Raw genomic sequence first — 17723 nt, 5'->3', positions numbered from 1 at the left:
GAAAATGTGGGATTATTTCAGGTACATCCAAGCTGACTGTGATATGTGGCATGTTTAACGCAACCTCTTTTGCTTCTTTTCCGCTCCTGCTGGCCCTGTTTTAGGATCTGCCCTTCTGCCGTTTGCATGGTATTTTAATTCATTCTCGTAAGTGCTCCTAGGAGCTGTGGGTGGAAGGGCGGTCCGGAGATTTTGTCGACGGAGGAAGGGAATCGAATCAAGGACTTCGCCAAAGGACGGACTTGTGTGGGTGAAACGGCGCTGAGAGGGGCAATGACCCCGAGGCTTCGTGGCAGGTTGCAGAATGGGAATAACAGACCCCCCACCCTGAGCAGGTTTCCCCAACAGGGTGCCCGGCCGGCGTCTTGGACTGCAACTCCCAGGACCCCCAGCAACTTTTCTGGGGATCATGGGAACTGTAGCCCAATACATCAGAAGGGCACCGGGTTGGGGAAGGCGGGTCCAGCGTCCTCGGAGCAGAAGAGCCAACCCGCTCCGTGCGGCTGCTGCCACCTGCTGGCCAGAAGCGGGAACGCGGGAAGCCGTCAAGCAGGCCTGGAGCAAGAACAGCCCTGCCACCAGGCGGCACAGTGAGCCCCCCGACCTGCCAGGGCATCCGTGGGGCGCGCCGGCAGAGGGGCTCACGGGTGGTCCCACGGGGCTTCTCTGCTCTCTTGTCAAGGCCCGGATTCTGCCTCAGCATCCCTTCGTTCTATCTATCTATCTATCTATCTATCTATCTATCTATCTATCGAAAGCTCTTCTGTGCCGTCCCAATGCTAAACATCTCCGGGCGGCTTTCCAAAGGATGCACCGGGAAAAGCCGGGCTGGCGCCACTGCTGCTTTCGCACGCCGGCTCCGAGAGCCACGGAGCATGGCCCGCCCTCCGCACTCGTTGGACCAGGCAGGCGGGGAGCTGGGCTGAGAGTAGGCAGGCCGGGTTCAAGCCGCAGCCCAGAATTAGGGCTGCCTTAACAGGCCCAAAGCCCCCCTCCTCCAGCCAGCCTTCCACAAGCGGCTCCCAGCTGCGTTCCAAGGCACAGCCCAAGACCTGTGGAGAGCACCAGGTTGGAGAAGGTCCTCTTAGCCCAGCACCCCCCCCCTTGGCCAAAAGGTGCAGTCCTGAGGCCCTGGGGGGAAGACGAGGGTCCCCTCCTGTGAACAGGCACCGGGAGACCACGAGCGGGACGCCAAGAAAGCAGAGAGGCGAGGAGTCGGGGCAGTGAGAGAAGGCTGCTGCGAAGGGTTAAAAGAGGACTCCTCCAGGCTGCGTGGCCCCCAGGCCACCCGGCCCTGGCGTAAGGAACCCACCTTTTTCCGCCTCCTCCTCCTCTCATCTGCTTCCCTGCAACCTCCTTTCCCCGTTGCGCCTAGCCTCGGCTTTGCCCTCCGGAGCACAATCGCTTCCGAAGCCCCGGAGAGCCACCAGGGAGCAGGAGGCGGCAAGAGATGGGGCGGGAGGCCACCCCGGCCCCCATCGCCCTCGCCCGGCTTTCCTGTTTGTCCCACATTCCAGCCCGAGGACGTTGCTCTGCAGCGGAAATCGCACGTGGCAGGATCCGAGCGGCGGGCGGCCTCCTGCTTCCTGCCCTGCTGCGGAGCCGCTCCCCGGCGGCCTCTGGGGAAGGGGGGCTGCGCGTGGAGATCCGACGGGGACGGTGCCGGCGTGGGGCAGCGTCTGCAGGAAGGGCTTGGCGCGGGCGGGCGGGCAGGCCCCGGCCAGGGGGGCCCCCACGAGACGCCGCAGCACCCCACTTTTCCCGAAGATGCCTCCCCGGTGGGGCACCCCACCTTGCAGAGCAGGGAGGCGCCCGCCCGCAGTGCGGCTGGCAGCCTCGGGGCCCCGGAAGAGCCGCTCAGCCCGGGCGAGAGCAGGGACTCGTCCCACAGAGGAGTGGCCCTGGATAGCCCCTTCCTCAGCTCTCCTCGGGGCCGGGGGCGCGCATTCAAAGCCCTTCGCTTTCTCCAGGCAGCCTGCAGCCGGGGCAGCCCTGGCACGGGGCCTCTGTGGGGCACGGCGGCCGCTCGGCAGCCTGTGGGGGGAGCCCCTTTGCGATGCGCCCGGGAGAGTCTAACCTGGGGACACGGAGGACCACACTCCCCAGCACAGCCTGAGCCTCCGGGGCAGCCCAGCAGGCTGGGATCAGCGCCTCCGACCGCCATCTCGGCACCGGGGCAACAGCACTGCGTGCCAAGCGGCTCGGCCGGTTTCCGCCGGCGAGGTCGGCCGAGGCAGCGGATTGATTTCCGCCCAACGCGCAGGCGCACAGATAACGGAGCCGCCCACGGCCTGCCGCCCATGGGCCGCAAAAGGCCCGGGCAGATGATCCCCGGCGTGGACAAGCCTCTGCCAGGGCCCGCCGCAGCGCAGCTCTTCCCCAGGGCAGGAAGGCGGGCGGGAAGGAGCGCCGCTTTTCCGCCGGACACGCTGCCTTTGCTCTCCGTGCGAACGGTCAAAGTGCCCCCCATCCCCACACCGGGCATCCCGGAAGAGCCCGGCTGCTGGGGCAGACCCTGCTGGCCCTGTGCTCTGCTTCCGGCAGGGGACAGCCTCTGGGAAGCCCAGAGGGAGCAGCCCGGGCCTCGTGCCGCTGCCCCCCTGGGCGCTGGCTCCTTTGAGCGGCCACACGGGCCTCTCCTTTGTGGATTTAGCTAATCCTTTTTAATGCTATCGAGGCACATGGGAGGCGCCTACCCTGTCGCTATTGTGCTTTTGCAACGGTGTCACGTTTTACCATTGGCTCTAAACCACCCTGAGACTGGTAAAGCAGGAAGCCGTACAGATGTACTCTAACTTAAATCCATAAATCTTGCGGCAGCACATCTCAGAGGCCATTGCGCAAAGGAGTTCTGATGACTCGCCTTCCAGAAAAGGGGAGCACACGCCTCCCCTTGTTTTCCTAAATTTATATCCCGCTTTTTTTGTATAATGAACTCAGAATGGCGGCCCACCTCCTCCTCCTCGCCCAGCTCGCGATCCCCACAACAGCCCTGCGAAGCAAGCTGCGTCGAGCATTGGTGCCTGGCCCAACGTCACCCAGGTGGCCCCTCCGGGGCTCTCTGCCACGACGCCAAGGGCACCCCAGCCTTCCCCACTGGGAAGGGGGACCCTGCACTGGCCCCCTCCTCCGTCAAATGACTCCGCTCTCCCGTCCCTTCTCAGGTGCCGGCGCTCCCCGGCACAGGTTCTTCCAACGGGGCAGAAATCAGACCCGGGCAGACTTCCTGGGGACAGATTCCCGACCCCCGGACCCCACGGCTCCCCAGCCCCACTGGCTCCGGCCCTCCCCGAGTCCCGAGGCCAGAGGGACCCGAGGCCGGCTGGAGCGAGCGAGCGCAGCCCCCTCGGCCGCCCCGCCGAGGCGCGAGCATCTGGTTCTTTCCACGCAGGCCCCCTGCAGCCGTCTGGCGCACCAGCCGCGGGGGGCCGCCTGCCCTGCCAGCAGATTCCCCGGCCGCTCCCCCCAGAGTGGGCGGGGGGGTTTTCCGTCTGAGCCCGGAGGCCGCTTCCTGCCGCTGTGAAGTCCCAGCCAAAATATTCACCCTCCCCGAGCACCAGGGACGGCCCGGGACGCTCCCAAAACCCTGGCCGGCGAGCGAGGGAGACGCTGGGCCCAGAAAACGGGCGCTCACAGGCCGCAGCGCCCCGGCAAGCGACACGCTTAAGCGCGCATAACCGCAACAGTGCGCACGACCGTCCCGCTGCGCCCGGTGCCTCCGCCTCCCCTTGCTCTGTTGCTTCAGCTGTGTCGGATCCTACACTGTAAGCTCTTTGGGGCCGGGACCTGCCCCGTGAGCCAACGGGACCAGGCCAAGGGGTGCGGCATTTGTGGTCAAGGCGAGGCAGTCGAAGCAAACAGGCCGAAAGCATTTGTGACGCCCGTCGAAGCAAACAGGCCGAAAGCATTTGTGACGCCCGTCGAAGCAAACAGGCCGAAAGGCAAACCTCGCTGGCTCCGGAGGAAGGCAAGGGGACCCCCCCAAATCGTGCTCAGCCCACGGCTCTAAGGGCCCGGGGGCCAGTCCCCACACTTGCCGGCGAGCGGGGTCCTCAGACAAGCCCCTTCCCTGAATGCTCGCTCTCTCTTCGAAGGGGATGGGGAAGAGGGAGCCGAAGCACATACATGCAGGGACGAGGGAAAACACTGAGGCAGGATGCTGGGTTTTTCCAGCCACATTCCCGGGAAGTGGGGGATTTCTCCGGCGGCTATCAGTGCCGCTTTCAGCAGCAGCAGGCCAACCTCTGGGGGGAGCCGCCCAGGTCTTCGCGGGCTCCCAAATCCTCTGCAGGCACGGAGCAGAGCCGGGCCTGAGCGGTGGGACGCAGATCCGAGGCGGGGCCCCTCAGGCGGGAGGGAGCAGGGCGGCCGGCATGGCTGACTCGGCCCGCAGCCGGCTGATCCCTTTATTGGATAGCGCCGAGATGCAGCCCGGGAAGGAGGGCGAGCCAAGCCCCGCGCGGTGGGGGAGGCGAAAAGCCGCCACTCGGCCACCCGGCCTGCCTGCCCTCCCCCTCCGCCCCACGCCGGTCCCATCGGGAACCCCCATGAACACCGGCAGGATGCTGGACGCACCAAGGTTTGGAAGCGGCTTCCGGAGGGGCCTGGCATGCGCAACAGCCTGGCCTGGCTTCTGGGGCACAGTTCTGTAGCGGGCGTGTGAGATGTGGCTGCAACGCTGGCCGTGATCGCCTCCGCCTCCGCCTCCGCCTCCTCCTCCTCCCATGTTTCGCTTGCCGTGGGAACGCCACCACCCAGGGCTGGAGGGCTGCCCCATTCCCGCGCAAGCACCGACCGGGCCACACACAGCTGGGAACGGGAAGCGGGCCGAGAAGTGCCCAGCGACGGTGGGCCGGGAGCTGGACCTGCCCCTTCCCCGCAGCCCACGTCCCCGGAGCTGCCCCCCCGGCGTCCTCGCGGCTTCCGACCCGGGCAACGTGTCCGAGCCCGTGGCCAGGAGGTGGAAAGCTGCCGAAGGAGCGCCGGCTCGCTGCTCGGCATCCGCGAAAGACGGCGCAGGCGGACAGAGGTGGGGGCAGGCGACGCCAAGCCCGACATGCGGCGGGGGCCGGCCTCTCCCGCCCACCGGGCCCCAGAAGGGGCCTGGGAATCCCCAACCCCGGACCCGTGGTCCGTCGCCTCTCCGGCAGCTGTTATGGGGACAACGGGGGAGCGGGTGGCCCCCCGGCTGCTCTGGCTGCCACTGCCTGTCTCCCCCCCCGGCATGCGTCACGCTAAGACAGGTGGGAGCTGCAGGCCAGTGTTGGGGGGCTCCGAGAACCCCCAGGGGCCGCGTGCACCGTCAGTCGCACCCTGAGCAGCTGCTACCGGCGATTCGCTGACCTCCCATGCAAACGATACTGAAACCCTCCTCCTCCAACCCTCCAGACCTGTTGTACTGCAGCTCCCATCATCCCCCATCCCGAGTGGGCTGGGGACGATGGGAGCCGCAGCCCAACGCACCCCAGAGGTGCATGGCTGGAGAAGGCTGCTTTAAACCGAATAAATGAACCGACAGCCCCCCCTGCAAGGGGGACTGAAGGCTGCCGCCCGGACTGTGGGGCTCTGCGCAGGGGGATTTTGAAACGCCCCCAGCAGTGAAGACCGAGCCTCCCCCCGCCCAGAGTCCAGCGCCAAGCACGCGGCCAGCTTGCGCTCCGGATGAGAGCCACGTTGCCGGGGCGGTCGATAGAGCGGCAGGACGGAAAAATCAGCAGCGGCGCACAGGGAGGCGGCCGGCGGCCTGGAAAAGGGCACTCGCTGCCCGCGGGTCCGTGTGGGGCTTCGGTCAGCCGGAAGGCGACGGGGCCCCCCACATGGGGCAGCCTGCCCCCCCCCACACCACCCGGCTGGCGCATGCGCGTCCTCGGCGGAGCTGTTGGCCAGAGAGGCTCACAAGCCACGGGCCTTCGAGCGCTGAGCTCACCCACGGCAGCCGACTTCGGGACCAGCGGCACGAGCTGGGGGGCCCGGCCCGGCCCGGCCCCCCTGCGAGTGCCAAGCCCGAGGGCCGGGCGGCGAGTTTGCGTGCCACGGGCCACACGGCGTGGCAAAATCGCTCTTCCCGGCCCTGCTGGGACCAGGCTCCCTGGAGCAAACCCACGGGCCTCTGCCGAGCAGCTATCCGGAAAAGCTTCCTGCCTCTCGGAGCGGCCTGGGGAGGTCGGGGGCTCTCCCACACTGGCGGCGCCCGAGGCGAAACTGGGCAGCCATCCAAGTGGGGTGGTGTGCGGGGTGTCCTGCAAGAGCAGGCGGTGGAGCCGGTGGCCTTCATTTTGAAAAGGCCTTCCCTGAGTAGCTGTTTCTGCGCAACTCAGCATTTCTGCCCATTCTACACTCATTCCAACCATCAAAACCATGCCAGGACACCCCCTTTTCCTAACCCTAACCCTACCCTGGTGCTCACCCTAACCCTAATATAGGGGTATACTTCCCCTGGTAAGAGGGCGATTCTGAAAAACCCTTCCTGGAGTAGCTTTTTCTGCGCAGCTCATCATTTCTGCCCCTTCTAAAGACATTCCAGCCATCAGAATCACGCCAGGACACCTCGTTTTCCTAGCCCTAACAGCTTTTCCACCACCTTAGGGGTGTGCTAGGGGTGTCCGTGGCCCCTTCCAGCTCTACTGTTCTACGATTCTGTGACCACAAACTGCCCACAAAATCAGGGGCCATGGGGAGGACGATTTCCCAGATGTCTGTCGGCGGCGGCAGCAAAAGCGGCCAAGGGCAGACATGTGTGTTTCGACACGGGCTGGGGCGCGATCCATCGGCCCTGCCCTGACTCACACCTCCACCAAACGGACAGACATCAAATGTGATATATTCAGGCGGCATCCCTCTTTTTATCAAGGAAAACCCAAAATGGGTCACAAAAGGGACGGAATTCAGGCAGGAACGCATTACGGAGCAGGGCCCGCTGGCCACAAGAAGCAGCTGTGCCGATCATAGCAAGGTTTTCAGTTCCTGAAAGCTGCTTTGCATAGCAAGGTTTTCAGTTCCTGAAAGCTGGGGGGGGGGGGGCGAGGCAGGGGCACATCCTCTCACAGCACACACCGCGACTCCGCTTTGTTCTGGCACGATCTTCAAAGGCAGGGCAGAGGATGCAGAAGCGAAAACGAGCGGAGACGACGCGGCCTGGAGACAGGCGGATGAAACCGGGTCCAGCCATGAAACCTGCAGATCATTCCCTTCTCCGCTCGGTCGCGAGGCTTTTAAACCGTGCAGAGAGTCCCACGAGCTCAGGCTGCAAAGCAACGAGCCGCAGCGAAGGGGCCGAGCCGAGCCGAGCCGAGCCGAGCCACCCGCTCGGGGGCAGACGCCCCCCCCACGTCCCAGGTCTTGAGCCCCACACGCCTCCTCTTTCTCGAGCTGCCTCCGTCTTGGCAGCGGCTGCCCCCCTATCTGGACTACAACTTATTATATTTTTTTATTATTATTATTACCAATCATCTCCGGTCGGCACAGCCGGTGGAAAGGAAACTTTGCACGGGGGGGGGGGCACGATCGCAGAAAAGTGCAGGGGGCCGGAAAGCTCGGCAGAATCCTAGTGCTTGCAGTTTACTCACTACTTGGTGAAATGTGGAGCCGTCTTTCTGCTCTGCAGACCCCCTCAAAGGTACTGTCCAGAAAAACCAAATAAGCATCCGTAAAGACAAGCGAGAAGCGGGACAGAGGGCATGGAATTATTTTCTTACGGCGATTCTGTGCAACAAGAAGTACCTAAACTGGTGTTTATTCGGCTCCAGACCAAGTTGGCTCTTGGGCAGAAGTCAGAGCGCGGATGCCTCGGCTCCGCTTTCCTTTTCTGCTTTGCACGATCACAGGGACCAGCTGCAACTGACTTTCCGTGCCTCACACAAGCAAGAAAGCGAGAGGAGAGAGAGAACACGGGAGCACAAGCCGGGACGGGCCGTTCTCTCGAGAGAGAGCCAAGGCCAGCAGGAGCCCACGCCAAACTTGGCTGCCCCGGCCCCCCGGACAAAAAGAACACTTTGACGCGAGCGGCTTGAGTCAAGCCGTCCCAACGGGCAGAGGCTACGCACGGCGGCAGATTTCCCAGGCGATGCCGTATCCTGGCACGGTCGGACGTGTATTGTATTTCTGTGTATTGTTCCAGCCGGCTTGAATCATCCCTGCGCGACGGCAGGAGTCGTGGAGAAGAAGTGGGTGCCAGCCGCGCCCGGGACGCTGGGAGGAAGGGGGGCGCGATCGAGGTGTGGGCGCCCCCCTGGGCAGCCCGGAAAAGCGGCCCCGCAAGCCGCCTGCTCGGGACTGGACTGGGGCAGCCCTGGAGGAGGAGCAGGAGGCGGCTCCCTGGAGAAGGGCCTCCTCTGCGGTGGCACCGACTGTGCAATCCGCTCCCCAGAATGGTTCGCCTGGTGCCGTCGCTTTATTCTTTTCGGCACCGGGCTGAAACCTTTTTATTTCCCCCATGCTTTAAGATCGGACTGTTTTAAGTCGGGTTCATCGTCTCCCGAATTTTTACGGGGGCTGTGTTTTATTCTGCATTGCTGCATCGTGAAACTGTCCCAAGACTTCAGTGAGGGACAGTCCAGAAAAGTTTTAAATAAATTAAAAAATGGGTTGGCGGGATTCTGGGAATGATGAGATTGGCATTGCTGGCAAAGAGAGGGCACAGGTCGGGGAAGGCTGCTCTGCCCGTCCGTTCCCGATTATCCTTCTATTCCTGCAAGGAACGGGAGGGAGGAAGCGGCTGGCTTTGCTGGCAGCGCACCAAAGCCCCCAGCCTGCCAAAAGCCCCCGGGGCAGACAAACCCCTCTCTTGCAGCCCCTCCAAAGGGAAGGGAAAGGAGCGCGGATCCGTGCAAGCAGCCCAGACACAGTCATTACGCAACGTGTTTGGCCCGGGAGCGCGAGAAGCCCTCCCGGAGGAATGCGCAACGCGCTGGCGAGGCCGGGCCCACCCACGTGCACCCAGTGCCAACCCGGAGCTGGACGCTGCAGCGCCCGGACAAAGCCGCTCTCTTCTCCCTGCCCCCACCCACAGACACGCCAAAACGGAGGCCAAGGACACGCACAGCCAGCTGATTCGGGGGGGGGGGGCGGGGAGGTCACAGCCAGCACGGCCTCCAGCTCCGCGTCCCGTCCCAAGCACGCGAGCATTTTCAACAGGACTTCTCTCCGGGATAAACGTGTGCTCTGCACCAGCCTATATTCCAGGGATGTTTGAACTTCCCTAGAAAACTTCGTGGGAGCAGGGGAAGAGTCCGGAACTCTCTTTTCCATGGGGCCTGAAAGATGGGGCCGACTCAGTTCGGGCTTCACGACAAGCAGGGTTCATTTAACACCCCGGGTTCTTCCCAAAAAGAGGGGGTGGAGGGGCCCCATCCTTGGCCAAACCAGAAAAATGGTTCCCAATGTCCGATCCCTTCTTGTTTTGGCCCATTTTGAGAAAGATCCCACTTCTTGGCAAGCCTGTGCCATCTTTACGCTTCCGCCACCCTTCCCGTCCTCATTCCCCCATATGGGGCAGCGACATCCAGACATCCCCCAGACCAACAAAAACGGAGGCCCGGCCGCTGTCGCTTGTGGGTCACTCCAGAACGGCTCGATCGCTTCTGCTGTCCCCCAGAGTTCGCACACGGCCCGGCCTGCCTCCCCTGACCGCTTCGCACAAGCTAATTTACTCAGGACCACAAAATTGCTGCGTTGCGTTGCGCCTACCACTCTCTCAATCCTGATTGACTTTCCAGCGTGTCACTGCATCTCCAGCTCGTGCTGGGGGGTCCCTGCAATTCTCACTGGAGTTCTGGGGTGCTGCGCCCGCACTTCCCGGCTGTTCTGTTTCCAGCAAGGAGCTATCGATGCAGTTCATACCAGACACCCAGTTCCCAGCTGGGGTACAGCCGGAAAGGACCCGGCTGAAGGCAACACGCACCGAGCCACCTGCCCGTTCGCCGCACACCCAGCCGTGGGGAGTGGCCGGGTTAACTCTGGCTTACGCTAACCCGCTATCAACCCAGAGTCCCGGGTTCTGTCACATCCACAACCCAGGGTCTTGGTGACCCCGGAGGGTTGCTTGCAGGCGGACGGAACGAGCCCGACGGGGACGAATCCTCACGGCCAACCGGCCCCCACAACACCTGGCCTGAACTGCTCAGGCAAACAGGGTCAGTGCCCCTGGCCCACCTTTCCAAAGGGGGACCCCGAGCTCCGAGGGCTCCCCAAGCGAGGCTCCCCGTGGCCCCGCCGGCCGGGCGGCTACTCACGTCAAAGGCTGCCTGGTGGGGGCCTTCCCCGCCCCTCAGCCAGCACCGGCTCAGCTCGCTCAGCTCCAGGATCGGCTGGACCTTCAGGCGCACGGTCTCGCCCGACTGCCGGATCATCTCCACAATCTCGTCCCGGGACTTGTTCTCCACGTTGCGCCCGTTGATCTCGACCAGCCGGTCGCCCGGCACCAGGCCCAGGCCCAGGTCCTTGGTGCCGGCGCCGGGCTCGGCAAAGTGCACCACCCGCCGGTACACCTGCCCGTCGGCGGCCCGGTCCAGCAGGGTGGTGCGGCGCAGCGAGAAGCCGAAGTCTCCCGTGCTGCGCCGCTGCAGCTCCAGCTCCCGGGGCACGGGGGGCTGCGGGGGCACCACGGCGGGGAGCCGCAGGTCGGCGGGGAAGCGCTTGCCGACCACCTCGGGCGGCCTGGCCTGGGAGGCGGGCGCCGGGGGGCCCGGCCCCAGGCCCTGCCTGGCCAGCTGGGCCTCCAGCATGCGCGCCTCCACCTGCGGGGAGGGGGCGGCTGAGTGCTCGGAGGGCGTGGAGGTCTCGGAGGCGCTCTCCTCGCGGCTCCGCTGCGAGAAGGAGAAGCGCTTGACGATCGCCTGCGAGTTCTGCTTGGCCAGCGAGCCGAACTTGGCGGCCCGCTGCAGCACCGAGCCCCGGAAGTTGCCGTCGTCGCCCTTGAGGTCGTCGCTGGAGCTGGCCGCGCCGAGGCGCCCCGCGTCCGGGAGCACGCTCCCCCGGGGGCCGTCCGCGTCGATGTCTGTGAGCTGCAGGTCGGAGCTGCTGGCCACCTTGATGGGGATCGGGCTGGAGATTTCCAGGCGGCTCTTCGCGTCCCTCTTGGAGGAGCGGTTCAGGCCGAAGAAGCCCCGCCGGACGCTCATCTCCTCCAGGCTTTTGAGCTCGGCGGCAGACATGCGCGCCTTCTCCTTCTTCTCCCGCCGGGAGCCGTCCCTGTCCTTCTTGATCAGGTGGAACATGGTGGGGGGGGTCCTGGGCGCGACCCGCGCTCAGCGGTGGGGGGGATGGCCAGCCGGCGACGCCAGACTCTCGATCCTGCCTTCCCTGTGGAGAAAACGTAAACGACGACTTTTGAACAGGATTGTGCGGGCCACGAACGTCCCCGGCACACACAACCAGGCTGCGCGCTTGTGGCGCAGGAGAAGCTTGCGAGGCTCGAGAGCCGCTGACTCCCAGCCACAGGGCTCAGGCGTCGCGTCGGTCACAGGCAAATCGTGCCACCCCAGCGGGCCCAGAAGCCGCAGCTGCGGGTCCCTTCCTCTCCTGCCGACCGGGGGAGAGTCGGGGCCTGGCACAAGACGGAGGCTGCTGCCCCGGCCTCCCTCGGCTGCCCACGGCACGGAAACAGGGCGCAGGGCCCCCGCTCCGCTTGCACAAGCCGCAGGGGCAACCTGGCCAAAGCGGCCGGGCAACGAGCGGCTTGCACGACGGACTGTGCCACGACGCTCCGGAGGCCGGCTTCTCGGGACGGCCGCCCCAGGAGGCCGAGGGGCAAGGCGGCCACCGTTCCCAGAAGCAGGAGGCGTGTGGCCCCCGACTGCCATTCCCATCATCCCCCACCACTGACAGCTGGCGAGGGCTGGTGGGAGAGGCCGCTCTGGAGCTCCAGACAGGAGACCCCCGCCCGCCCGCCCGCTGTGCCGGGATCGCCCTGCAGCTTCGTGTTCGCCCAGGGAGGCTGAGCCAGTGCGCTTGCTGGGCACACCGGAAGCGGCTCTCCAGCCTCCCTCTGCAACGCCCAGGCAGCTGCACCCGGAGGCGGCCGCTCGAGCAGGGCCCTGGAGCTGGGCTGGGCTTCCCTCCGTCCCCAGAGGCCCGGCCGAGCGCGCAGGCCCCAGGGTGCCGCCTGGGTGCAGCGCTGCTCCCGGCGCTGACGAGGGCTCCTTCCGGAGGCCGGTGGTCCTGGGGCCCCGCGCTAAGCCGCCCTTTCCCGGAGCCCTGCCTGGCTGGCGCTCGCACACAAAGGCCCCTTTGAAGGCCCAGGGGCTCTCTGAGGCCAAGGGAAAAGCCCGCCCCACCACGTGCTCCGGAGAAAGCTGCCTCTCCTCTTCCATCCAGCCTGGGAGCCCCTTCACCAAACCCCGGAGGGGTTGCCAGAGAGCAACACGCTCCCGGCGGGCCACGCTTCCAACCGGCGACCCGTCCGCCCCTCGGCTGCACCGCACGGGGAATCCTGGGTTTGGTGTGGGGCGAAGGCAAAGGGGTGGCTGTGTCTCCCAAAGGAGCTGGCAGGCCACCGGGACAGGTGCTGTTCAAAAACTCCCACCCCTGCCGTGGCTGCAGGGACCCTCCCCGCAAGGGGACGCAGGCGGATCCTGCACCACCAGCCTGGCCGGGACTCTGCCTCCCGGGCCGGGCACCCTTGTAAATCTCCTGGGAATCTCCACTGGGGAAACCATTCGGGTCGTGAGCTCGTCCTTGGGATGCTTCCCTTCCAGCGCTGCCCCCTAAGCCACAATTTCTGGACCACAATTTCGACTGTGCGCAAACTGGTATGCAGGGTAAAGCTGCAAAAGCCCCCGGAGGAATTGCACAAATTTGGCCGGAAGCCTCCCACAACCGGGCGCTCCCTGGACGGACTGGAGTGCAATTCCGTACCCCCGGAGAGGGGTGGGACGAGGCAGGCCGTGACGCAGAAGCCCCCCAGCTCGTTAACAGACTAACGATGGAGCGCAGGGCTGGCTCCACTGGATTAGCCTTCCCAAGGCCTCGAAACGCTTCTCGGCCCCGAGGGCTATGGGGAGAATGAGCAGGGAGGGCTGCCCACCTCTGCCCGGAAGTTTAATTCCCGCTGTTGACTAGATGCAGAGCCAGGGCATGGTGGGAGGCGGGAGATGGCCGGGCTCTTCCACCCACACCTGGGACTGGGGAACAAGCAGCTCCAGGTCTTACGCCGCGCTCATAAAACTGTTGAACCAGCCCATTTGCAAAATCCTGCGGTGGGTCGCCGACAGAAAATTCCCAGCCCGGCTCCGGAACGGAGCCCCGCCGTTTCGCTCCAGATGTCGGGGCAAAAGCAGGGCAGAGGCACAGCCGCCCCGCTCACATGCTCGGGCCTCTGCCTCCCGATTTGCCGTTCGCAGTCCAAGGCCTCCCTCCGGGACACGTGGTCCCCAGGGCGGCACAAGCCAGTCTGGATGGGCGCAAGAGGACCGGCTCCCATGCCAAGCCACAGAAGGCCGAGGAGACCGGGGCGAGCCACGGGGGGGGGCCTCCGGACGGCGCACCATCAGGAAAGGTTCGCGGAGCCCTCAAGAATGCCAAGAGCAGCCCCCACCCCACCCCGACCCCATCTCCAGACCTGGCTCTGAAGCCCTGCAGACCGCCACCCCTTGGCTAAGGGGTCAAGAAAGCACCCACACATCTTTCCCCACCACAAGGATGGTGGTCGGATTGCAGGGAAAGCCGTATGAGGCGAGACTGAGGGAGCTGGGTCTCTTCAGCCTCGAGGAGACTCCGAGGGGATCTGTTGGTGTATGTGAGGGGGTGTCACACGGAGGTGGGCAGAGACCTGTTCTCCCCTGCAGAGGAAGGCAGGACAGGCTCCAACGGAGCAAAGCTCAGGGAGCCCAGGTTCCATTTGGATGCCGGGAAGCACTTCCTGACAATCAGGACCCCGAGGGTGTGGAATGGGCTTCCACAAGAGGTCGTTGGGGCCCCATCAGTGCGGGTGTTCAAGGATAGGCTGGACGTCCACATGGTGGGCATGTTGTGAGCGGAGCCGGCTGGAGCCGGGGGTCAGACTAGATGGCCTGGGAGGCCCCTTCTGACTTGCTCAGTTTCTATGTTTCCACGAGTATTCGCTCGGAACAGGGGTGCTTACCCTTAGAGCTTTTTGGCTACCCCTTCCCAGGAAGGCGGCCCTAGGTGGCCACCTTTGCTGACTCTTCTAGCCAGGTGGTGAGCGACGCCGCCACTCTGGCACCCGCAGGGCAATTTCGTGTGAGCACACCCCACCGGAGCGAATGCGGCATGGGAGAGGCAGGGAAGGGCTGCAAGGCAGAAAGCCCGCATTCCACAGCGGCAACGGGCTTTCCCTGACTCAGGGCTCGGGCAGGAACAAGGCTCCACCCGCCCGCCAGGTGAACATGCTCGCCAGGTATGTGGTGACGCAGCAGGTGAGGCGAGCCGAGCTCGGCCCCAAGGGCACGGTGAGCGCCCGCCTACCTGCCACCCAGCGCATGGGGCACGGGCCGCTGAAAGGTCGGGGACGCGGGCGGAGGCCCAGCAGGGCGAGCGGAGGCAGCACCGCCAGCAGAGCACCTGCCCGGAGACACCCCTGCGAGGCCTGTGCTGGGCGCCTGCGGCCTGCTCTCTCCCGCCCCGTTTCCTGGGTCCTTGCACAGCTGCTTCAGCCGGGGTCTGTCCGGCAACGGGGGCAGCCGGGGGGATCCGTCGTGGCCGGCCTCGTCCACACGCCCGTGAGCGCCACTTGAGCCAGCCTCGGCCTATTTCCCATCCATTTATTTGTTAATTAAACGCTTTTTATTTTATTTTTTTTGATTTATATCCTGCCTTTTTCCTAAGAAGGGCTCAAGGCCGCTGACATCATTCTCCTCCTCCATCTTATCCCCACAACAACAACCCTGTGAGGCAGGTTGGGCTGAGAGTCTGTGACTGGCCCAGAGTCACCCAGTGGGCTCCATGGCCGAGCGGGGACTCGAACCCAGATCCTCCGAGTCCCAGTCCCACGCTCTTCACCACGATGCCACCCTGGCTCTCCTTTTCTATCCCGTCCCCTCCAGAACAGTTTGGGACAGCTCCCAATATTTTAACCGAGGGTCAAGAAGGACAGCGCCTGAACCCACCGGACTCAGACTCAGCCCAGGGCGGAATTAAAATGGGAACGTCCCTGAATAGGAGGGCATAAACTGGCTTTGCCGGAGGTAATTCCTGTTGCAAGATGCATGCAAAGAAAATGGGGCATGCCTCTCGGATCACCCCCCTGCTCTGCTCGGGAGAATACTCTGAGCGCAGCTCCTCTGAAAAGCCAGGCAGAGGCGGGTTTGTTCCGGCAGCCACCCCTGACAGTCTCCCGGCAGGTCACGCTCAGGACAGAAATCTTAAATATGAGAGGCACGCACCGGAAAAGCGAGCACCTGCAAGCAGGCTCACCTCACAGGTGCGCTGGGGGGGGGCGAGTTCCGCACGAAAAGGCGAAGCGGCCCTTCGGGTGTGAGGCCAAATCAGTGCTGCGGACGGAGCCGCTCGGCCGGGAGGGGCTTCCTCGGGAAGGCCGGCCTGCCCTAGGGGTGCCCCCCCCGCACCCCGTGAGAGCAATGGGCAGAAGCAGGGGAGCCCCAACTCTGCATGCAGGCGGCCCTGGGTTCAAGTCACGGCATCCAGTGTGGTGTCGTGGTTAAGAGCGTGGGACTGGGACTCAGGCGATCCGGGTTCGAGTCCCCGCTCGGCCACAGAGCCCACTGGGTGACTTTGGGCCAGTCAGACTCTCAGCCCAACCTTCCTCACAGGGTTGTTGTTGTGGGGATAAGATGGAGGAGAATGATGTAAGCTGCCTTGAGCCCTTTGTAGGAAAAAGGCAGGCTATAAACCGAAAAATAAAATAAAATAAAATAAAAAAGTCCCCAGAGAAGGGAGCAAGCTTCTCCGGCCTGAAAGAACGGCGCGGCTGCTGGCCAGTGGGGCCTGTATTGGCCTTGACAGGCTCCCGGCCTTCCCACGTCCTCCGCCCTGAGAAACTCTCTTTTTAGTGTTCTCTGGGAACAGGGCTTGGCAAGCGGCTCGTCCCGTCCCCGGGTAAAAGTCCGAGTCAAGATCAGCACCGAGAATATCGCTGAGAGCACGACAGATACTGAGAACACAGAAAGGCCTTTTCCAGACCCTGGCGCTTATCCGGGTCACACGCTGCCCGGTGTGAGTGACGTGCCCCAAGACAGCGGCCCCCGGACTCTGCTCCTCTGCAGGCTGACGTGTTCCCACGAAGGCACAGGGACCCGACCGGGAAAATATAGTGGTGAAGAGCGCGGGACTGGGACTCAGGCGATCCGGGTTCGAGTCCCCGCTCGGCCATGGGGCCCACTGGGTGACTCTGGGCCAGTCACAGGCTCTAGGCCCAACCTACCTCACAGGGCTGTTGTGGTGGGGATAAGATGGAGGAGAATGATGTAAGCTGCCTCGAGCCCTTTATAGGAAAAAGGCAGGATATAAATTGAAAAATAAATGAATAAATAAATAAACCCTGCAGAACTCACAAAAAATTGTTCACTCGGTGAGGGAAGGAGAAACCTCATTCTCTGCATACAGAAAGCAAACTGGGAGGGCATGAAATGCCCTCTGTTTGACAAACAACTGGCACTCGCTCGCTCACTCGCTCGCTCTCACACACTCAGCCCTCCATAAACCTGGAATATTAATTTAAACATGCACAAAGGACAACCAAAACCCACGGGTGTGGCGCCCGGAGACAGACACGCACCCTGCAAGCCGAGATGTTCACATGTCAACAGCCTCTCCAGATTATCTAGCCGCTTCCCATAGGCAGAAGCCTTTGCACACCGCTGCAGCAACACACAGCTCGTAAAATGCTCACACTTGTGCTTGTGTAAAAATAAGAAGTCGCAGGCCAAGCCCTTCCCTAGATGCATTCATTGCCAAGCACTCGTAAAGGGCAGGTTGTTTCCCGCTCACACCCACAGGGAGAGAACACACACACACACACACACACACACACACACACGACTGGCCTTTGCCGTCTGTGTGCAGAGTTCAGTTCCACACGTACCTGTCGCCCCTCGCAACTTAACCCTCTTCAAGGCGGCTGAGGAGGTAAAAAAGGCTTCCCTGTTGGGCAAAACCCCCGTTAATGCGCATGGGAACAAGCAATCCGAAATACACACGGGTTGGCCACGTACCCACAAGTGCCCTCCCCTCTGCATACACACTTGGCACACACGTGCAACTTCAAAAGTCCAACGTGCTTCCACTCCGGAAGGCAGTGCAGGCCCCTTTTGAGCCGGAAAAAGCGGCCGACGGTTTCACGTGTACAGACCGGATTTGCACGGATGTTGCTGACCACATGCAAAGTGAACTTGCTCGTGTGCACGGACCACGGGGATCCTTCACGTTGCAACCCAGGATCTGCCTTCCACGCTCCTCCAGAAATGTGCACGGGGGGAAGACACGTGTGTTTCGGCCCTGCTTCTCACGCGCAGCAGCCCACACGCCCAGGCCCGGCCGAGCAGGGAGCAGGGGGAACGCACGGGCGCGCCTGGCAGCACGCATCTCGAGACACACGTGTGCACGGCCCGCACACGGGCCCGCAGGCCCCGCGCCCCCGGGCGGCTCGCCCGCGCTGCGCAAACGCCGCGGACGCGCAGGCCGCGCCGCTCGCCCCGCTCGCCAGCACACGCGTGTGCACGCCGGGGCCTGGCGGCCCGTTCACACCACGGGCAGACCCGGGCCGGGCCGGGCCGCCCCCCCGCGCCAACTTCGGGCCCCGCCCGCGCCCC

General features: G+C 63.9%; 1 protein-coding gene across 6 annotated transcripts in view; it reads right to left on the bottom strand.

The window, feature by feature from the left end:
- MYO18A (myosin XVIIIA) overlaps window positions 1-11262 on the bottom strand; it is a 65772-nt gene extending 54510 nt beyond the window's left edge. For all 6 annotated transcript variants that reach the window (XM_044430589.1, XM_044430591.1, XM_044430595.1 and 3 more), the window contains exon 1: window positions 10230-11262. In XM_044430589.1, the coding sequence (XP_044286524.1) occupies window positions 10230-11213 (984 nt within the window). In that variant the 5' untranslated portion in view covers window positions 11214-11262. The remainder of the gene's footprint in view (window positions 1-10229) is intronic.
- Window positions 11263-17723: the final 6461 nt, after the last annotated feature.

This window comes from Varanus komodoensis, unplaced genomic scaffold (assembly GCF_004798865.1).
Source record: "Varanus komodoensis strain SLA01 unplaced genomic scaffold, ASM479886v1 scaffold20_3, whole genome shotgun sequence".
Classification (NCBI taxonomy): Eukaryota; Metazoa; Chordata; class Lepidosauria; order Squamata; family Varanidae; genus Varanus; species Varanus komodoensis.
This window is presented reverse-complemented; position numbering and strand designations above follow the sequence as displayed.